Source organism: Telopea speciosissima, chromosome 1, assembly GCF_018873765.1.
Source record: "Telopea speciosissima isolate NSW1024214 ecotype Mountain lineage chromosome 1, Tspe_v1, whole genome shotgun sequence".
NCBI lineage: Eukaryota > Viridiplantae > Streptophyta > Magnoliopsida > Proteales > Proteaceae > Telopea > Telopea speciosissima.
Genome location: NC_057916.1, coordinates 82,088,205 through 82,111,701, shown reverse-complemented (window position 1 = coordinate 82,111,701; position 23,497 = coordinate 82,088,205). Strand labels below are relative to the sequence as shown.

At 40.2% G+C, this 23,497-nt stretch overlaps 1 protein-coding gene across 5 annotated transcripts in view; it reads right to left on the bottom strand.

Annotated features, from left to right (window-relative positions):
- LOC122646676 (E4 SUMO-protein ligase PIAL1-like) overlaps nt 1–23,497 on the bottom strand; it is a 96,892-nt gene that overhangs the window by 16,606 nt on the left and 56,789 nt on the right. For all 5 annotated transcript variants that reach the window (XM_043840283.1, XM_043840277.1, XM_043840270.1 and 2 more), the window contains 8 exons: nt 13,147–13,212; nt 12,955–13,043; nt 6,593–6,644; nt 6,434–6,505; nt 2,637–2,704; nt 2,504–2,552; nt 1,900–1,984; nt 1,709–1,807 (listed from right to left, as the gene is read on the bottom strand). In XM_043840283.1, coding sequence (XP_043696218.1) covers nt 1,709–1,807; nt 1,900–1,984; nt 2,504–2,552; nt 2,637–2,704; nt 6,434–6,505; nt 6,593–6,644; nt 12,955–13,043; nt 13,147–13,212 — 580 coding nt within the window. The remainder of the gene's footprint in view (nt 1–1,708; nt 1,808–1,899; nt 1,985–2,503; nt 2,553–2,636; nt 2,705–6,433; nt 6,506–6,592; nt 6,645–12,954; nt 13,044–13,146; nt 13,213–23,497) is intronic.

The window sequence follows — 23,497 nt, the reverse complement described above, 5'->3', positions numbered from 1 at the left end:
AATGTGTAGAATAGGCAATATTACATTAAGGGTTTGACCTTTATTACCAACCAAGGGTGCAAATCCAAAACACCAAATTGGGTGGGTTTTTTTTTTTTGGTTTTTTTTTTTTTTTTTTTTTTTCAATTTGAACCTTTAAATATGTTTATTAAGCCTAAAACAAGCTTATATGCCCACCGAAACATTAAAAAAAACAATACACTGTCTCGCAGTCTTTTTTTTCGAGATCTCGGAAAACTAGACCATGGTCGAGACCAAGTTTTAGAACCTTGATAGGGATGCAGGTGGGCAGATAACCTGGCAGAGATCAAAGGTAAGCCCAGATACTTGATGGGAGGTGGCCAATGGAGAAATAAGTCTTCACTTGCAAGGATGCTTGTCAACATCAAAGACACCCATAAAAAATAGAAGATGCATCAAAAGATTGATCTGAATGCCCGACAACCCTTCAAAGAGGCACAAACAAGACATAATAGATTCAATGAAGTCCCATTTATAAATGATATTAACAAAGACATGAGGGAAGGCCATCTAGAGCATGACATTAACAATGAAGTCCCATCTCAAAGAGTCAGCCTTGTGGATGTCGATCTTCATAAGAGCAGCAGGGGATTGGGATTTTCTACCGAAACCTCTGACAAACTCATTTCAAAGAAGGATGTTATCTGAGATACTTCTACCGGCAATGAAGGTTGATTGATTGTGGCTGACTAGGGAATCAACCACCAGTTGAAGCCTTTTGACAAGCACTTTAGCAATGAATTTATACAAGAGATTGCAAAGAGATATAGGCCTGAAGTCTGACAAGGAGGCGACACCTTCTTTCTTAGGAATGAGAGAGTTCCAAGGACTGAAATTTTAGCTCTTAATATTAGTCAGCTTACCAACGAAAGAGAACACTCAAGTTTAATCATGGGAAGTGAGTGATGTTCAGCAATAGCCTAGGCTGATCACAAAGAGAGAATTCCAAGCGGATTTGCTCATGTCATCAAACACATCCAAGATATAGGATCTCAGCTGAATGTATGATTGCAGTGGAAGCTGAGACCTGCGAATGATTTGGCTCATTTGATGGCAAGACAAGGAGTGGTAAGACCAACATTTCTTTCAGATCTTTCATATGGTCATACCCATTGTAATTTTTTGTGTTGTGTGTGTTGGGGGTGGGGGAGGGGGTGCTGTGGGATGGGGGGGAGGTCTCTTGTTTACTTTTGTAAGGAGGCTTTAAGGCTAATCTGTTTCAGGGCGTATCTGTTATGATGTTATTGTACCACTATCTATTATGTTCCACCAAAAAATACTCTCTTTCTTATAAGAACAAAATATTATTTAACTTTGGACAGAACAGTTTTACTTTTCTATATTTTATCTTCCTTGATTTTTCCCCAGTTAAAATATTACTTGATTAACTTGCAAGGAAATAGCCTGCTGATTACAATCTTATCATTGTCAATAATTATGAGAGCTTCTAACGAGACATCCTTTTGATTGTTTCATACAGTTACAGAAGAAAATTTCCCATCCCATTCATGGTATTGATATTCCATGATATCCATCCTTTCATAAAATTGTAATTTATTATAGGGAAAACAACCTTTAGAATGTAGCATTATAGTCTTGAATTTTCTTTTAGAATCAGCCTCTACTGTCATCAGTTAAGCACTGAGAGTCAGAACTTCAGATCTTTTTTTCCTTTTTTCAGCATTACCTGAATCAACCGCAGCAACAGGTTGAACATAATCTTGTAGCACAGGTGTACCAGGGGATGATATCACACTCATGAAGGCTATGACTATAATATAGTTACCTGTAAAATGAATACAAGCTAGAATCATAAGCAGACAAATTTCAAGAAACAAAGACAGTTAATGCAGACATTAAGCCTTTGTTCAGGCATACCATTAAATTGGCCAACAACTTGTAGGAGATTTGTTCCAAATTTAAGCATAGGATTCACATTTGTTGGAAACTGCGGTCCATTATCCTGAACCAAAAAACAGGAATTACATGAGAAGAGATGTAATGCTTAATTTAAGTGGTTTTATATTAATTGTATGCTTTGATTGCTTTCTATTACTAAATTATGTGTAGAATAGGACCTATTAGTACATCGTAGCCTACCAAACTAGGGTCCGAAGTCAAACTCCTACTTGGACTTCGATTTTGGACAATCCGATAGTGTCATTGTGTTTAAACGGCCCAAAATACGTTGTATACCAAGTTTCATGACCAAACTTGGTCAAAAACCCACTGGAACCAGCTACCGAGTTTTTTAAAAAAATGCACCAACTCGCCGAGATCTCGGCCCAACTCGGTTTTCTGGCTGGACAAAACCAATACCGAAACCGAGTTCTCAAACCATGGGTATGCCGACTTTTGACCATACACCATAATAGACCAGAAGAAGATCTATTTATATGATTATTATCAAGTTCATCCTCATACAACCAACACCCCCCCCCCCCCCCCCGAAAATAAAAGAAGTTGCTAGAACAACACTAACCATTGAAACATTAATCCGTCTGTCCACTCCCTTCCCATTTAACAAGAAGCTGCAGAAATGAGAGGAATAAAAAACTCGTCAGACCGCTACAATGAATTTATTCAATAAAGTAAAAGAGTAAAAGGACACATACTTCACTTGTGGAGGACTTATGATACAGGAGGATGTCTCTATACTATCTGTTTGAGCTACAAACAGTCTCTGTGATGCAATTTTTTTTGGCGAGGGGGAAAGGGAAAGGAAAACAACAAAGTAGAGTAAGTACAAGAAATTCAACAGCTTTAATTATCATCATTACAAGAGATGCTTACCTATTATTTTAAAACTCAGCAATATAGAATACATAAAACCATAGAGAACAGGTGTACGCCCATATCCAACAACGATACCAACCATAAACAAAATTTAAAAAGGAAGTACGGATGTACCTCTGCAATGATAAAAGTTAAGTTGTAAACATAGTTATCAAGGCAGGAAGGCAACCATGGTGTTTTAGAAGGTAAAAAAAGCAAGGGGACGCCTTGATAACTATAGTTGTAAAAACGAACATAAACATCTCCAATACATACATACATACATACATACATACATATATATATATATATATATATATATATATATATATATATATATATATATATATATATATATATATATATATATATATATATATATATAAAAGTATATTTATCATTACATCATTCTCAATAGTTGTTAGTGTCTCGAACACAAAGATTGAGATATTAGTATCGGTATCGACTTGGATCCAAGGAGATGATGTTTAATGCCCATGGGTGCCTCTCCCTAGTCTCAAGAGGGACTATGATATGCATTTAGTGCGCAGAGAACTCTACATTTTTCTGAACCAGATATGAAGATCAATTCTACCAAAAAAAAAAAAAAGATATGAAGATCAAAAACCACCAACATCAATTGTAGATGCAAATCTATAGCCGGTGAATAAATAGACCCAAACCCAATAAAAGTTTGTTGTCGGAGTAACAACTTGATTTGCAAGATGAGCCGCTATAACATTGATTTCACAATAGTAATAGGAAATCTTTATTTTAACCTCGTTGAAAGAAGACGTGTTCTATACTAAGAGGGCAAAAAATTAATATTACAAATTATATATATATATATATATATATATATATAGAGAGAGAGAGAGAGAGAGAGAGGGCGGCCTTGGTGCAACGGTAAGGTTGCTCCATTGTGACAAAGTGGTCATGGGTTCAAGTCTGGAAACAGTCTCTTTGCGACAGCAGGGGTAAGGTTGCATATTTTATGACCCTCCCCAGACCCCACAGTGGCGGGAGCCTCTTGCGCTGGGTACGCCCCTATATATGTAGGGAACAACTTGTCAACAAAGTGGTGAACTGAGAAGTTGTAACCTTCTTTTAATTGCCAAAGGGTTTTCAAAAAGTTGAAAGTCAGTTAATACACCTTTTTATGTGAAATGACAGGATTTACCCTCATTGGGGGAAAAAAAGTGTTATACTAAAAGGGCAAAAAAGTAAGGTTACAATCTAGTTGTAACCAACCTTAGTTACACCAAGATTTTCCTATATATATATATATTGGAAATAAAAGGCATAAACATGTCAAAATCAATGATAATTAGCTTAAATAGAACTGAACTACCATATGACTGTACTCTGGGGTACAGTCAACCCCTTTTTTTTAATTATTTTGGGGGGGGGGGGGGGGGATGAGATTGTGGAAACCAACTTGACATAGTTCGACTTTCTATACATCTGATTGTAGGTATGAAACTTTACATTTGACCTCACTTTTAATACACGAGGCAAAACTTGCAAAATGAGGAACTTAGCTCTCCAAATGTGTCAATTCTTTTTCCCATTAGGGGGGTGTTAAACCATTAAAGGTTCCAAATGTGTTGGGATAAGTGGACCCCATCAACCAATAGATGTGTCTGGTCTAACAAATTAACTAAACAAAAGCAACATGAAAATAATCCAACCATTTTTCTTTTTCCTTTCAACAATTTAAAATATTTTCCTTACAAATCTAACATAGCAAGAATTGTTAAAAAGTTTTAAAAAAATGGAAAATAAAAATTTTTGGCAAGGATGAGTTGTCAACTTTGCTAAGGTCAGCCAATGGGTAGTGAATTGCTATGTGCCGACTCAATTGGAACCTAAGATTTATTGTACAAATTGGCTCCACTCTCCTTACTCGTGTTAAATTTCTTCCCCAAAAATACTTATACATGTGGCAAATTAAAAAAATATATGAACAGTCGATGTTTGAAAAAACAATTGGGCTGTTTAAAATACAAGAAGAGAATTTAATACAAAGCCACACACATATTTGGGTTAACCTATGAAATATTGAATGTGCTCAGTCCAATGGGTGTCTGTCCATTAAACTATTTGAATTGGCTAGATGCACCATGTGGTCCAAAGCAGGCTAACATCTCACTAAAAAACGAAAAGAACTGATCGTTATAAAATTTTTCTTTTAACATACTAGATATCTTGATATATATGATGTTCATAATAGGAAATTAAACATATCAAGCATATCAACTTCTTAGCTCAATATGTTAGCTAAGGGGGCCTTTTTTTTTGGGGGGGGGGGGGGGTGCAATGGAACCACATGACAAGGATCCATATCAAGGATCCATATCATAGGAAATTCACAAAATATTTGAGGTGGCCAAGCACGTCCACAGATGCAAGCAGTTGAGGAGAAAAAGCTATAATTGTTTAACAGATAAAAAAAATCAAATAGATGGTGATCCAACCAAACAAGATATAGGATATAAGCAGCACACTATGTGAAAATTCAGTAGGTATAGAAACAAGGTAAAATCCATTAGGCGATGCAATTGGATATGAAGATTCACCCAAAAAACAGACTGCAAAAACCACACAATCAAGAAACACAAAGAGAAGTGCCATATGGTGTCTTTTATCCTAGTCATTGAACGGCATTCTAATCTAACAGTTGGATGGGTTTAGGGTACTCAAGTCAGTTTTGACTGAAGGATATAAATAACAGTTATGAGGGACGATTTGACATTCTTTGTTCCTTGCGGACTCATAAAAGCGTGAAGGAGAGAGGGTGCACACGAGGTTTAGAGCTGGGTTTGGATCTAGTTTGAAATAGCTAGTTCTGTTCTCTGCTTTCTCACAATGAAAAATGAAGACGGACTCAATGTTGTAGCATCGTCCTTTGTAACGATCAAGGCTGGTAAGTCCATCGGTCCACACAGTTGTCCATGTACCAGTTGAAGATTCGGCAGCTACCGCTGCCCCCGCTTCCTCAGGCGGAACTCCAAGTTGAGGAGTTACCCGGAATGCTGCCAAGATATCCGTATCTTTGGCTTCATAGTCAGGAGTATAATAAGCCAATTTGTAATCTTTAACACCAGCTTTAAATCTGACACTTGCTTTAGTCTCTGTTTGTGGTGACATAAGTCCCACCCTAAATTTATAAATTAAGAATTCTCACAAGAAGAAGGACCACACCCCAGACATGAGGATACCTAGCCGAACCACGTAAAATCTGTATCGTGGGGTTCTGTTTTCTTGTTTTTCATTTCTTTCTTTTTATCTGCAAATCATACAGAATAGGTGCTGTGATCCTCAACAAGAAGCAATGCCAAAAGTGTCAACAAAGCAAACACATAACCCAGCATGCTTATTATGGCTAATACAGTGATGATAAGCAACCATGATGGCACTAGGTAGTAATAAATGCAATTGCCTTGGTATATCAGATAAAAGAGGGGGAAAATAAATGCATAACACAAACTCAATCTTCAACATAATCAAATCTGGTAGCTACCTACTCTTCCCAAAGAGTTCACATAACCACCTACGTTTCTCTTGTGCATTAGAATTTCTATCGTTGGGATACACTTAAAACATGCCATAAACCAAATTATTACTAGAAACTTACAATTTTCTCCTGTGCCATAGAAATTGCATTCTTTGGGATATTGAAGTCAATCACATAAGCCCCATACCCTGGCTATAAAACGAGAAGACTATTAAAACAATAAGCCAAAATTGAAATAGAAAAAGTAGGGTTTAAAAAAGAAAAAGAAAAAAGCCAAACCTTCGCTTCAAGAGAAGCAAGTATATGTCCCATCTTCATTCGTGGATAGAATCTGAAGAGACAAGGAAAGGGTCAACCAAATATCATTCAACAAGCAGAATAGTACATTATGAGTAAAGTTCCAGCAAGAAATTCAACAATATGAAAAGAAAAAAGTTAATAAGCCCACATAATTTATACTAGTCAAACACAAATTCCTTAGAAGCACCACATAATTTCCATTCATCGAAAAAACAAAGAGAGAGAAAGATGTGGCATCTTAACTCAGGGGTAAAACATGTAGAACCACTGAAATAGATGCTGAACATAACTGCATAACATTAGAATGAAAAACTAATATCCCATAAAATTAAAAGTATTATTTATGGAAAAAGGGGCAGCAAGCTATTGTGATTACTGTTTCTAGCAGCCTTAAGGACCATTTGGGGAGAAGGAAAAACTGGCATCCGGGTGGTCAAACAGCTAAGAAAGCCAATTTATGGGGAATTTCCTTGCAGATTCCAGAACAATCCCCTCCACAATTTGTTTGATTGCCTGGAAAAGAGGAACAAAAGGATCTTTGATGGCAAGAATATAGAACCTTCAACCCTATGGAGATCCATTGGTTAGTGTTAGAGTAGGTGGGAGTATTGGAGCAAGGATGGAATTGTAATTAGGGCTGTGACACTGTTCACGTGAACAGTGTTGTAAACAGTGATGGTGAATAGTGTTGTGTCAATTCTGTAATTTTTCTCTCCCCTCTTCTATTATAAATAAAGGGGCTTGCATGTTCATTAACACATCCAAGCATTGAGCTCTATTCTTTCCAGTTAACATGGCATCAGAGCAGGTTTGAGTGTTGGTTCAAATCCCTCTTCTTTTTCTCCCATTTTTTCTCCCATCTTTCTCTTTCTCCTTTTTTTCTCTGGTTTCTTCCATTGTTACAAAGCAGCACTAATGAGGTGATCCATGGATCTAATTGTTGCCCCTCAATACCTCATTCATTGATGACCTATTTCTAGATCGATAGCAACTGTGCCACTTCCTACCTGCGATTTTTGAAGCTTCACCTTGGGGACTGCTTCCTTCTCTATTAGTGAGGATCAATTCTCTTTTTTCTTAGAAGATCAAGAAGAACAGCGATTTCTAGGACAAGCTACTATTTTTCAGCCTCTTCCCTTCATCGATATCAGCCAAATTTTTGGGTTTTTTCAAAACCCTGACAAGATCGATCTAGAGTTTCTGGGCTTCTGTTGCTGCTGATTTTTGGAGGAGTGTTTCACCATCAACTAAGCAGCACTCGATCTGTTTGTTTCTTAGCCACATCAGGTTTTTTTTTTTTTTTTTGGGTTCTCTTCTATTGTGCCCTAATGTTTGACGACACTACTACCATTACTTCTGGCCTTGATGGACAGCCACGACAAGAGTATCTTCTCTTCCCTTTGCTTCCTCCATCAAACTTGATGGAATTAATTACCTGATGTGGTAAAGATCTACATATCTCACTATTGCTGGCTGTGGTCTCACTACCATTGGCACTGCCGAGAAACCATCTACTGCTGGTCCTCTTCATGATCGATGGATCTCCAATGACTCTCAAGTCATGTCTTTTTTACTCAACTCCAAGCAACCAGATCAGCCAATGGTTATTTGCTACTCGAAACTGCTGCTCAGATTTGGCTGGCTGCAAAGGAAACTTATGAATAGGTTGGAAACGATGCCCAAGTTTATGAACTCCACAAGAAGATTCATGACACCACTCAGAAAGACCTCTCCATCTCTAAGTATTATATTGTCCTTCGTAGTCTATGGCAAGATCTGGACCACTACTCAGATTATCAGCCCACTAATGGAATCGATATTACTGCATATCGCAAGCATGTCGACAAGATTCAGGTTTATGACTTCCTAGCTGGTTGAAATGTTGAATATGACCAGATTCGAGTTCAGGTTTTGGGCAGGGTTCAATTCCCTACCTTGGAGCAGTCCTATGCTTTAGTTCTTTCTGAAGAAAATCGTAGGGCAGCCAGTGATCGATCTGCTCTACAGACTGTTGCTGCTGCTGCTCCTACCGCTCCTAGTGATTCTTCCAAAGGGATTGTGAGATGTGAACATTGTAATAAACCCTATCACACCAAAGCCACTTGCTGGAAGCTTCATGGCAAACCAGCTGATTTTGAGGCCAAGCGTGCTGCTCATGGGAAATTGAAAACAAAGCCAATCATACCAAGATTGTTCCCACGGCTCCTTCTATTGACACTGGTCTCTCCTAGGATGAACTTCAGGCATTCCGTCGTATGTCACAGGCTTCTACTGCATCTACTACATCGACTCCTGTCAATCGATCCGCCACTTCAGGTTCTCATTTTGTCCACTCAGGTAGTCCGTTTACTAGTCATTGTGCATCAGTAGTCTCCACCCCTTGGATCATAGACTCTGGTGCCACTGATCACATGACCGGATCCTCTAGCCTCTTTTATCGCTATTCACCCATTTCTAGGAAAGACAAAGTTCGGGTGGCTGATGGTTCTCTCTCCTCTATCTCTGGGAAGAGCTCTATCAGTTGCTCTCCGTCTATCTCTTTATCCTCTGTTTTACATATACCTAATTTTACTACTAACCTTCTGTCCATTAGTAGTCTTACTCGTGACTTGAACTATAAAGTGACTTTTTTTCCTTCCCACTATGTTTTTCAAGATCTGGCAACTGGGGCGACGATTGGATGGGGTAAAGTGCATGGTGGATTGCATCTGCTCAATGATGGTCGTCCTCTTTCACCATCACCACCATCTCCCCTTCATCAAACTTCGTTAGTCTCTTTTGAACTTCAACAATGGCATAATCGATTAGGTCACCCCCCCCCTTTAGGAATTTTATCTCATTTATTTCCAGCATTAGTTAAACAATGTAATAAGGATGACCTTTTTGTGAGCCTTGTGTTCTGGCCAAATAGACTCGTTCAACTTATTCTAGTTCTAATAAAAGAAGTCTTTCCCTTTTTAATCTGGTTCATACTGATGTCTGGGTCCTAGTTGGAAACCTTCTATTTCTGGCCATCGTTGGTTTGTTTCCTATATTGGTTGCCACTCTAGGAATACCTAGGTGTATTTGATACATAATAAAAGTGATGTTTTCTCACGTTTTCAATATTTTCATAAATTGGTTTAGACCCAATACAATGCCACTCTCAAAATTTTGAGTGACAACGGCAAAGAGCATGGAAACAGAATGTGGTAGCAAGGTCCAGTGCTGAAGTAGAATTCCGTGTTATGACAAAAGGCATTTGTGTGCTGTTATCATAGTTGTCACGGCAGTTAGGCGGCCCAATGTTATTTCTTCTCCTGCCCCTTGACATTCTACACTTCGACATCGTTCTTCCACTCTTGGCTAATAAAAGTCAAAGTTACCAGCTTATTTTGAATGGGTCACCAATAGAACCATCGGTTCAAAGAAAGAGAATAGCACGTCGGGACCAACTTTAAAGTTACCGGGTCTGGGATGAGTCACTGCTGTTTATTCAACACTTCAACAACCAGAGCACACATTCATCGCCACCACCCAATATCATGTTGCTGCCAAAATCCCATATTTCTTTTAGAGAATCTCCTAATTGTTCTAGAGCAAGTAGAAAGAGATTCTTTAACCACAAATAATTCAATTCAGATGTGGGCAATTTTAATGAACCCAGTTCACATACCACTTTAATGGGCGAACAGCCCTAGGTGGCGAAGAGATGACATTGAGGTAGTAGTTAGTGAAAGAAGGATTAGAAGGTAGGGCCAAGCCAGGGGGTTGACTTGCTTGAAAAACCATGCCATTCCAGTGAGCCTATATTTCTCTTCAAGAAGAAGAAGTGGACAGAACCACGCCTTATGAGGAAAGGGGAGAATGAAACATCTCCTAAAGTTAGCTGAGTGCTAACCATGCCTAATCTCTTTCTCCTCCTGGATACCTAGATAACCTAAATGAAGCTTCTTTCTTCTTAGGGTTCTCTAGGCTTGTATCCAGTATGGAGCCAACGTCGAAGTATAAGTCATGGCAGCCTCCGACTGTTCCTGTTCGCTGTTGTTTGTAGCAGGGACGCAGCGGACCTCTTACTATAGCCTATCTCTTTAAGGATTAGGTCCGTGTCCACTGCGCCAGGTAACCTAACACGGAATGAATTAGGTCAATCGGTGAACCTCAAACCGGCTTCCAGTTTAGTTTCCGGTCTCAACCTTCGCCCCCTCTGGACGATGTAACAGTCTCGGATGGTTTTCGAGTTCTTTCTTTTCGCGAAAGCAAACATGGAATCATACCCATGTTTGTGTAGGTGCGCTCTACCTGTGTCAGTGCTTGGCTACCCCGTAAAGATTGAACTTCCACCAAGCAAGCCAGGTATCCTTCTTGGGTGTGAACGAACGACGAGCCATAGTCAAACGATCCAAACCAGGTTGAGAACGTCAAAGCAACTCCACCTGAAGCACTCACTTCTACTCCTGTCCTGCAGTGGAAGCAGTGGCCAAAAGCTTCATTGTGGAGGCAGGCGGTCTGATGGAGCTGATAAGATCAACTTTCGGTCAAAACCTGCCGTTTCAACCGGGACAACTCAGTTTCGATATGCTCCGAAACGATACCAAGGTTGAAACTGGTTTGGTCCAAGTTTAGACCCTCTTTCGACAGGTTTCGCAAGTTTTGACCAAAACGTGGTTGAATCGGTCAATAAAAATCACAGGTTTCAATCGAAACCTGTCATATTTCGACAAGTTTCGATCAAGAGCTTATATTACGCAAGTTTTGACACAGCCAAGGGTGATTTTGCCAAAAACTTGCAGTTTTTTTCCAAATCACTTGATTTCTATCCATCTCACTGAGTAGGGTGGGTCACGTACTGGGCAATCTTTCGTCGACAGCATCTGCTCTATCCAGTTCCAATCTCAGTGAGCCATTCCATACGTTGGAATACCTTCGGTATGTTGATGATGCGGATTATAGGAGGGCTATCATGGACTATCAGGACTACTTGGCACAAAAAATGTCATGGGATTGGGATTATGTGCTGCATTCAGAAGAGCGTCAACAACATCTTCAGTGGTATGCAGCTCGTGGCCTCCATGTAGTGAGTAGTGAGTGTTGTATCCTTATATTTCCCTAATCTAATGTATGTTTTGATTGTTTTGATTGCATACTTACATTTCTAGTAGCTAAATTATATGTAGTCAGTGTTTATAATAGGGTTGTACAGCAGCATTCAGTGTACACTAGCAAACTTGGGTTCAAACACGAGTACCATTTTGGGCAGTTTCTTTGTAAAACTGATTCATGGAATAGGTGTATATATAGGCAACACCCAAAAAAAAAAAAAAAGAGAGGTCAAAAAACCATTTCTGGGCCTCAAAACCTAGGTTTCAATTTTGACCTAGAAAAATCCCAGGTTTAAACATGTTTCGGTTTTAGCCAGGGTCGAAACCTGGAACCTCGACGGCATCACAACCTCTAATCACTCCCAGATTTGTTTAAAATGTCAGCAGACAAGGATGCAGTAGTGGCTCATATCATGAAAAGAAGCATAATGGAAGTATCAATTGGGATTCAGTCCTAAGGACAAATCTTAATAACTGGAAACTAGATTGTTTGTTCATCTTTTGAATGTGGTCTCTGGCTACAAGATTCGAAGGGGAAGAGATGATTATTGATAAGAATGCTCAAGAGTATGGGGCGGCTCACAATCATGCGTGACATGACCAAACAATCCCTAATTCATTGCCCTAGTCTACTGGCTATCTTGGTTACAGCAGTCCCTTCTAAGGTCAAAATGTTCAGTCTAAGTAGCTCAACTCGACAATATTTTGAAAAATCACGATCTAGACGGCTTATGATTCTTAATGCCTTGTTACATGCATGTTACCAGTTACTGCTGTATTATCCCTCTGCAATGGAAGCCTGTGGATCTGTCTAAGATTCTTTGGGTTGGTTTAGGAGGTGCCTCCCAGGCTGCTGGAACATCTTAAAGGGTGGCATTTAGAGGCATCATTAGAAGAGGGAAGAAGATACAGTCTTTTATTCTGACAGCTGTTCCTATGAGTCTGTAGCTGGCCCAGAATGGGAGATCTTTCAAGAACAATAACCTTCCAGAAAAAAGAACAGCAGAGAAAGCAAGACAGCTAATCATTTTTTTGGCACCCATTAGTAAAAATATCAGCACTCAGACCATTTCTCATATAAGAGCCAATACTTTTTTTTGGTAAAATATAAGAGCCAATACCCCTTTTTTCCCGTAGTGTCTTTTGCATTGCTGTGTATGGTTTAGTGACAGCTCGAATTTCTTTTGCTGCCTTTCTAGCTTAACAATTGATAAAACCTTTATTCTTAGAAGGGGTAAAAAGGAAAGAAGAAAGCCATACCTGGACATAATTCCTGGAATAGCGGAAAAGGCAGAGGCAGAGCTTGGTTCAATATTTATGTCTCCTGAGCTACAGAAGCCGCTCACTATCTATATATAGAAATAGACTAGATTTAGGCACATATGTATATAAGAGGGTGCGCAACAACGAACCAAATACAAGAAGAATCCAAAATTAAGAAATGTTTGAAACCTCATTCGCCAGGGTAAGAAGCTCCTCATTATCATTACCCAGAAACCATCCATTCTTACAAGCATTCTACCAAAGCAAACAGTATATCAGCACAAGAATTCCATCCAAAGAAAAGTTACGAGCTGAGCAATTTTAAAGACACTTTAAAAAAAAATAAAAGCATTGGAGACTAACAAAATTTGCTAATAAAACAACACATCTCAACAAACAGATATCTGACGAGCCAAAGAAAAATAATATTCAAAAGCAAGTTTCTGTTAAAAGGGAGAAAACTCAGAACTGAAGAAGTAATTTTTTTTTTTTAATTTGACAGTTGACCATCTCAATGCAAAGACAGAGAGGGCTCTCTGATTACAGCTGTTCGGGCAGCAAAGTAGAATTTCCAATAGTAATTTGTACAATGGTCTATTCTGTATTAATTTACAGGTGGGCCAACCAATCCAAAGCTAACAGAATTTTCAGTAAGTCTATCTGTTGTTTGATCTAAATGACCAAATAATGTAAACCACACAAAAAAATTTGTTTTTTTTTTTTTGGTGAATAAAAATGAGTTACCAAAAACGAGACAGAAAAGAAGGGGGGGGGGGGGGAGGAGAATACACATGGAGAAGAGAGGGGGGGGAGCTATACAAAGACCCAAGCCCTAAAGGGGCGGGCTATGAGTCTGAATAAAAGAAACATCTAAGCTCCAAAATGAAGCAATGTGCCTATTTCTAGGAGAGTCAACAAGAGCCAAAATGAAGAATCTGCAGCTTAGAGCTAACATCAAAGAAGATGGCTTTCCAAATCATATCAAAAGATCGGGAATTGGAAGTCCATCCTCTAAGATTTCTTTCCATCCAAATATGAGAATTGACAGCCCCTAGCACAAGTTTACCTGCTGAATCATGAATAGAACTACCTGTAAAAGTCAAATCCATCCAAAGCCACTCACAGGAAAAAGGTAAAGGCCTTCTCGGGCGGGGCCATATGGATTGGAGGGCTTTCTTCCAAATAGGGGAGGTGAAAGGGCAAGAGAAGAAATGGTGATCAATGTCTTCAAAACCGTTCCAACAAAGGATACAAGCAGGGGAAACATGGATGTGGCGGTGCAGAAGAAAAGCTTGGGTGAGAAGGCAGTTGTTCTGGAATGTGACCTTTGAACCAGATGAGTTTATGCAAGAGAACCTCCGGAGCTTAGAGACGAACAAAATTACAAGCCAATCTAGAGCTAAAAAGGCCATTGGGGGAGAGGTTCCATATGGTCTTGTCCGATAGAGAAGAGGGTGGGGGAAGAGGGGGAAGGGAGGCCTAGACCTAGGCAAGACAAAGGGGGAAGGGATAGACCACAAGCCGTAAACGATAATAGACATTTCTGCCTCCCTTTGCTGATTTGATAGTGCAACGTGGTATTATTCATCAGCCCTCTTGTGCGGACACCCCACAACAAAATGGTGTAACCAAAAGGAAGAATAAACATTTACTGGAAGTCACTCGATCTCTTTTATTTTAGATGAAAGTGGCTAAAACTTTTTGGGCGGACGCTGTTTTGACTGCGTGTTACCTCATTAACCGCATGTCATCTTCTATTTTACATGGTGGTACTCCCTTTTCTTTGTTATTTCCTTCTATGCCTTTGTTTTACCACTACGGGTGTTTGGCAGTGTTTGCTTTATTCGTGATCATCGTCCTGGTGTTTCAAAGTTGGATCCCAATGGTAGAAGTCATGTAATAGGGATAGTTTAGGAACTAGTTATATTACTAGTTGCCTTATTATGTAATTCTGTTTTTTCTTCTTTATTTCCCTTTTACCTCCCTAAAGAGGTGGATGTAATTCTCTATTAGTTATGATTGAATGAATATAGGGTGTATGGAGAAGTCTCTCCAACACAATCGATTACAACCAAAACCTGTTCTATTCTTCTCTTCCCTCTTCTCTTGTCTTCCTCTTCTTCCTCTAACTTCTTCTCCTCTTCTACTTACTTCCTTAACCTAAATCTAACTTGGTATCAGAGCCTTACGGTTTGAGAGTCAAATCTAGCTTCTTGTTTCCATTTTTTTCCTTCTCTTTGAAATCCTAGGGCATAAAGGGTTTCAAGGAGAAGCCTCCTATGTAAAGAATCTGTGAGAACACTATGGAATAGGTTCAGAATGTTCTATTCTAGTTATTACTGCTGCTGTTTGAGCCTTAATGCAGCCCATTTGATGATTTGAAGCTTTGCTAGCCTGTGCTAGGATTACCGCCAGCCTTCCATTGCAGTCTCTGTATCTTCTTCTTCTAGCATGGGTTTGAGGATTGGAATAGCTCAGTAGAATTGCCCAAGAGTGTTATTTAAGTGACTTGTGCTTCCTCTTGCTGCTTGAAGACCCAATCTGAGCACAGCCCCTTTTCGCAGGATCAAGTTTCTGCCCAGATTTCCGCTGTTGCAGGTTGCAGACCTTGGTTCCTCCTTATTTGGGGATGGACTTGGTGGTTGGAGTAGCCCATCAGGATCGTAAAAGGATCCTCTCTCTTCCTCTGGTGTCCTTTATTGATGGATGAATCTCCTTATTGAGCACAACTCAGTTTTGTGGTGTTCTTTTTCTGCCCAGGTAAACCCGATAATGTTGTTCTTGCATTTAGGGTACTTTGGACTTCTTGTTTGGTTGAGAGATGATTATGCATATCTGTATTTGCAATCTTGAAGCTTGTGTAAGCTATTTTACTCCGGAGAGAGTGTTAGGGTGAAGCTTCATCCTAGCTGGAATTTCTGTTTTTTTGTATTGGAAATCCCTATTTGGGTTGAGTTTATACTCCCCACTTGCTGTTTTTTATCTGGTTTATGGTCAATTACCATTTCCCTTATATGATGGCTGGTACAGAGTCTTCTAAGCTTGGTTCGGCTAATTCACAGCCTCCTTCAACAGCTCCTCAGTTGGTTTATGAGAATACTCACCAACAGATTTCTTTTATGAAACTCGATGGTACCAATTACTTGGATTGGTTACACTCTGTGAGACTTTCCCTTAGGAGTAGGGGAAAACTTGGAAATATCACAGGCACTATCAAGGCTCCAGAGGCTAGTTCTCCCACTTTTGACAAATGGGAGACCGAAAATTCCACCGTTATGACATGGTTGATCTTCTCCATGAAGCCTGAGATTGGGAGAAGGTTTATAAGGAAGGAAACTACCAAAGCTATCTGGGATAGTGTCTTTGTAGCCTTTGACAGAGTAGGTGACACAGCCAAAGTCTATCAACTCCATCAAAAAATTCACTCATTGAAGCAACGTGACAGCACTATTTCTGAGTACTACAGTGTGTTTCTTAGTCTTGTGGAGGAGTATGATCACTACAGAGACCTTCATTTAACCAACCTAGAGGATGAGGCTAAGGTGTATCAGACTCTTGAAAAGGAGCGTGTCTTCTTTTTACTTGGTGGTCTGAATCCTGACTATGAGCCAGTTAGACTCCAATTGTTAGGCCAATCTCCTCTCCCTTCTCTTAGTGAGGTTTGCAATTACCTACAGAGTGAGGAGACTCGGCGGCTTACTATGGCACCAGCACCTGCATCATCTCATGAGAGGTCTGCCCTCAATTCTACTTCTAGTTCTGTTCGAGACAACCGTGGAGGTGGTAGAGGCCCAAGGCCTAACTGTGAGGAAGCTAGTACTGTGGAGATAGTTGGTGCCAGCGGAGTTGGGCGAGACAAATTTAAATGTGATCATTGTGGACGCACTGGACACACCAAGGATAGGTGTTGGTCTCTCCATGGTTGTCCTCCTGGTATGCGTGGTCGTGGTGGCCGTAGAGGGGGAGCTCGAGCTCATTCCGTGACAACTGAGGCTGATGCCCCACAGGATGACTCCACCTTTATGGATGCAGTGGTTCGTAGGGTTGTGTCACAGTTGAGCACATCTTCTACATCTAGTATGGCTGGATCCTCATCATCCTCAGCTTTACAGGTCTCCACCTCAGCTTCCACTGCTGCCCATTCTTGGGTCATTGACTCAGGTGCCACGGACCACATGACTGGTACGTCTCATTATTATGATTCCTATACCATTTGCTCTAGTAAGGACAAGGTTAGGGTAGCTGATGGCTCCCTTTCCTCTATATCTGGTAAGGGTAATATCCTTGTGACATCATCTATTTCCCTCTCTTCTGTTCTTCATGTCCCTAACCTTACACTGAATCTTTTATCTGTGAGTCATTTGACTAAATCTCTCAACTGTTGTGTCACTTTTTTTCCTTCTCACTGTCTTTTTCAGGATTTGGTGACGAAGAGGATTATTGGTAGTGGACGTGAGGAATAAGGCCTCTACTTTTTTTATCCGCTTTTGCCCACAGCTCATTCCTATGTGTGTGGTCGCAATGATAGTAGTTTTGTGGATTCTGTTATGTTATGGCATCGCCGTCTTGGCCATTCATCTTTTGTAGTAATGAGGAAACAATTGCCTCACTTATTTTCATCTACTGCCTCTTCTCATGTTTTTCAATGTGAACCATGTATGTTTGCCAAACATTGTCGGTCTTCATATCCTTATCATGGTAATAGAACTGTTGCCCCTTTTCATATTGTGCATACTGATGTTTGGGGTCCTTTCCCTACTACTTCTTTATTTGGCTTTCGTTACTTTGTGTCATTTGTTGATGATTTTCCCCGTGCCACATGGACTGTACTTTTGAAGCATAAGAGTGATGTTTGTGATGCCTTTCAGAATTTTTACCAAATGATCCTTACTCAATTTGAGACCTGCATCAAAATTGTGCGATCTGATAAAGGGGAAGAGTACATGTTTGGTGGTCTTCAAACCTTCTTTACTACTCATGGCATTATCCATCAGCTAGCGTGTGTTGACACGCCCCAACAAAATGGGGTTGCTGAGAGGAAAAATCGCCATCTTCTGGAGGTCACCTATAGTCTATTGTTTGGCATGCATGTTCCCAAGACCTTCTGGTCCGCTGCTCTTCTCACTGCCTCCTTTCTCATCAATCGTATGCCTACCAAGCTTCTTAATTTCAAATCTCCCTTGGACATCTTATCTCCCAAGGCCTCTGCTTTTTCTCTTCCTCCTCGAGTTTTTGGTTGTGTTTGTTATGTGCATGTTAACAAATCTACTCACACTAAACTTGACCCCAAAGCTCTCAAGTGTCTCTTCCTTGGGTACTCTTCTACTACCAAGGGGTACAACTGTTATCATCCTTCTTCCCGCCGATGTATCATTTCCAAGGATGTTACTTTTCTTGAATCAGTCCCCTTCTTTGTCCCTTCTCAACATCCTCTTTAGGGGGAGAATTGTGGGAGTGAACAGGCTACTGAGGATTTCTTCCTTTCTCCTCTACTTACATCTCCTTTTATGCTTGACATTGGAAAACACAGGACTGTAGATGTGCTTGAGGTTGATGACCAACCAGGGGGGAATACAGATTTGGTTGTTGAAAGTGGTTCTGATAAGGAGAAGGATTACCACATTACATACAAAAAAGGTGAAAGCTTGCATAATACAAGAAAGAAGACCTACCAAGAGTCCTCTTCAGATCCAGATCCACATCCTGAGATTCATCCTTATCAATTAGGTGACATTTCTTCTCCTCCATCTGATTTGGACCTTCCTATTGCTATTAGGAAAGGGAAAAGAACTTGTACTAATCCTATATCCCAGTTTGTTTCCTATGATGCAATTTCTCCTACAGACCTTGCGTTTAGTACTGCTCTCTCTACTGCTTCCATTCCCAAGAATGTCATTGATGCTATGTCTGACCCAAAGTGGAGACAAGCCATGTCTGAGGAGATGATGGCACTTGAGAAGAATGGTACTTGGCAACTTGTTGACCTTTCCAAGGGACGTGTCCCAGTTGGATGCAAATGGGTCTACACAAGTATAAATCTGATAGCAGTATTGACAGATACAAAGAAGGTTGGTGGCCAAGGGGTACAGTCAAGTCTATGGCATTGACTACCAAGAGACATTTGCCCCTGTGGCCAAGCATAACTCAATAAGAGTTCTTTTATCTTTGGCTGCCAATAAAGATTGGCCTTTATATCAGCTGGATGTGAAGAATGCCTTCCTTCATGGTGACTTGGAAGAGGAAGTGTACATGCAAACTCCACCAGGCTTCAAGATGCCTTCAGCTGAAAGGAAAATGTGCCTCCTTAAGAAGGCTCTATATGGTCTCAAACAGTCACCAAAGGCATGGTTTGAGCGTTTCCAACAGGCTATTCTGAAGATTGGATACTCCCAGAGCCAAGCTGATCATACTCTCTTTACCAAGCGGAGTAATGGTACTATCATAGCTCTCATTGTCGATGTTGATGATATTGTGGTCACAGGAGATGATACAGCTGAGATAGCTAAATTGAAGAGCTACTTGGCACAACAGTTTGAGATCAAAGATCTAGGTCCCTTAAAGTACTTCTTAGGAATAGAAGTATCAAGGACTAAGAAAGGAATCAACATATGTTAGAGGAGGTTTGTTCTTGACCTGTTAACAAAGACAGGGATGTTAGGTTGTAAACCAGCAAACTCTCCTATTAAGCAGAACCACAAACTAGGAGAGGATTGTGGTTCTTCTCTTGTTGATGCGGGGAAGTATCAAAGGCTAGTGGGGAAGCTTATCTATCTCTCTATGACTTGGCCAGATATCTCTTATGCAGTAAGAGTTGTCAGCCAATTCATGCATGCTCCCAAGAGTGGCCATTTGGATGCTGTGTATCACATTCTAACGTATTTGAAGTCCTCTCCAAGGAAAGGACAGTTGTATGCAAGGCACAACCACTTAAGAGTGGAAGGCTTCACAGATGTCGATTGGGCTGGTTCCATTACAGACAAGAGATCTACCTCCGGCTATTGTACCTTTGTGGGAGGTAACTTAGTCACATGGAGGAGCAAGAAACAGCATGTTGTGGTCAAATCTAGTGTCGAGGTAGAATTTAGAGCTATGGCACACGGAGTGTGTAAGCTCATCTGGCTGAAGAGACTTGTTCAAGAACTGGGATTTGACACTGAAGGACCCATGAGACTTTACTGTGATAACAAGGCTGCCATCATTATTGCCCACAACCCAGTGCAACACGACTCGACTAAGCACATTGAGGTTGATAGGCATTTCATCAAGAAGAAGATAGACTCTGGTTGTATTTGTACTCCTTTTGTGAAGACTGGTGATCAGTTGGCAGATATCTTCACCAAAGCTCTTGGCTCTCCTCAGTTTAGCTCTTTCCTAAGCAAGCTGGGAATGCATGATATATAGTCTTCAACTTGAGGGGGAGTATTAGAAGTCATGTAATAGGGATAGTTTAGGAACTAGTTATATTACTAGTTGCCTTATTATGTAATTCTGTTTTTTCTTTATTTCCCTTTTACTTCCCTAGGGAGGTGGATGTAATTCTCTATTAGTTATGATTGAATGAATATAGGGTGTATGGAGAAGTCTCTCCAACACAATCGATTACAACCAAAACTTGTTCTATTCTTCTCTTCCCTCTTCTCTTGTCTTCCTCTTCTTCCTCTAACTTCTTCTCCTCTTCTACTTACTTCCTTAACCTAAATCTAACTCCCAAAGCTCTTAAGTGTATGTTTGTTGGTTATTCTTGCACTCAAAAGGGTTATCGCTGTTTTTCTTTTGAATTGCAAAAATACTTTGTTACTGCTGATGTTTCCCTCTTTGAATCCCCCTATGAGAGTTCTTCTTTTACTGTGTCTGAGTTGGATGATGATTTTCCCGTTTCTGTTGTTCAGTCTATTGTTAACCATGTTCTACAGGCTGCCTCATCACTGGCACCACCTCCTATTATATTTCAACCTCACCAATGAAAAGTATGCCCCCCCTCCACTTTAGCTGCCTCTGCTCTATCTACTTCTTCGCCAGTTGATCCTGCAACAAGTACTTCTTCTTCTTTAGCACCTCCTTCTGAATTCTGGTCTTGATATTCCTATTGCTCATTGTAAGGGTGTTCAAAGTTGTACACTTGTACCCAACACCCCATTTCTAACTTTGTGTCCTATGCTGGTTTGTCTTCCACCTTCCATTCACGTTCTCAGCAGCTTCTAAGCAATTTCTCAGCAACAGATTCTAAGTAGCTTCTCAGCAATAGCTTCTCAACAGGTTCTAAGCAGTTTCTTAGCAACTTCTAGAAGCCCCATATTTTGCAGTACTGTTTTGACCACAGCTACTATTCTCTTGGCTAAGCCCTAACTATATATAGTGGCCTTATTGTAAGTTTTTGGAAGAATAGAATGAATGAAACAAAATGAAGCTTGCTTTTGCAAACCGTTGTCCTGAAAAAGGCTGAGAAATCAACAGAGAGAGTTGAGGGTGAGAGGCCCACGGCTGAGACAGCCCTCTATCCCCATTACCCTTTTATCCCTCCATCTTCTCTTCTATCTTTTGTTTTATTTGCTGATTTGTTCCCTTAATCTGAAGTTTATTGATTGAGATCAAGATCCTGCCTAGGGTTAGATAATTCGTGATTTAACCTTACATTAAATTGGTTTCAAAGCAGACAGACTACCATGGAAGTCGTTGAAATTTTAAAGATGGAAGAGCAACAAAGAGAAGACAGACTCAATAATCACAGCCATTGAATCCATTTCGGAGATGCTGGTGTGTGAACCATAGCATGATGATGATTGGGCTGTTGATGCCGCCCTTGAAGGAGAAGGGTGTGAAGACACCCTGGATGACAACAATGACATCTATGAAGTTAATGTTGAAGTTCCAGCAATTTCTGTCGTCATGAAAGAGTCAGTCCTTGATGTTCCGAATGTCGAGGCTTACATTGAAGAATTTAAAGCAAGCAAAGTTGAGGCAGCGGATGATGTGGAAGTTGAGCACGAGGAATTTGTTATTCCACCAAAGTACTTTGAAGAACGAACTCCACACATTCTGGATTACATCTGTATCTTCGAGGAGCTGCAAGAATATTAGTTTGGACAGAAATTTGACATTCACCACACCAAGCTTACCCCTATCATCTTCAAAATTCGATCGAGGTCAAATTTTTTCTAAGAGGGGGAGAGTTGATGTAGATCCCAGCCCCGTGCATGGGCTGACATACAATCGAAGGAAGAAGATCCAGTACAGCCAAGAACAGTCAGCTCGAGCCTAACCAGTCCCTAACTATGGGACAGAATTGGACAAGCCAATTTGTTTTCATCAAGCCATTCCTTTAGCAGCTTCTAGAAGCCCCATATTTTGCAGTACTGTTTTGACCACAGCTACTATTCTCTTGGCTAAGCCCTCACTATATATAGTGGCCTTATTGTAAGTTTTTGGAAGAATAGAAATGAATGAAACAAAATGAAGCTTGGTTTTACAAAGCATTGTCCTGAGAAAGTTGAGGGTGAGAGGCCCATGACTGAGGCAGCCCTCTATCCCCATTACCCTTTTATCCCTTCATCTTCTCTTCTATCTTTGTTTTATTTGCTGATTTGTTCCCTTAATCTGAAGTTTATTGATTGAGATCAAGATCCTGTCAGGTGTTAGATCATTCGTGATTTAACCTTACATTATCCAAGTTGAGCTAGTGCTCAGGAATAAGCACAACAGATTGCCACAGTGTCCTCATGCTGCTTCTGCACTTCAGGTTTGGTAGGATTGAGCTCCAACCCAGCCAAGTTGCACAACTAAGTGGAATACTCATAGATGGGCTATGCAAATAGTGTCCTGTTGTTAAAAGAAAATAACAATTATCCAAACTGTTATTGATGCAGTCCTTTAAATCTTAATTCTCAAATCAAGACTTCAGGTTTAATAGACTGCATCAATTTGGTATCAGAGCCTACCCTAACCTGGCCATGGATAACTTTGCTTTCCAAACTAGAGTTCGTTTGCCGAATGGACAGATTTTTACTCTATTCATAGGTAAAGGGCTTAGTGAAATTCTAGTTTCTTAATTGGTGGTAGATATGTCATCTACAAGTGGTGAAATAATCATTAATTCTAATGATGACATTCTTGTTGAGTTCACTATTTAATCTTATCTTGATGGGACACAATGTTGCATGTTTCCTTCTTCTAAACATGCCATCATAGTGGGTTAGTTATGGATTGAAGCACGACAAGGTGTTTTCGATCTTGAAGTAAATTTATATACGTTAAAGCCCTCTCCCCTCATCTACAACATACTACTGTCTTGAAAGTGCTGCAGTGTGATAGCTCTTTAAAGCCACATCAACAGTGCAGCCACAAAAGGAGTTGAAAGAGGCTAAACAATATGAAGAACTTGTTTCTACAGAGCCTACTGAGGAAGTCCAGTCACTTCGAGCAGAAAACAAGCTAGCGAAAAGATCCTGGTGCGACGAAAGTTGTTCCATATCATGTGTTCATTCTTCCTCACACGTTCCAAGTCAAAGACATCCAGTCAAAGCTTCATATAGATTTTGTTTGA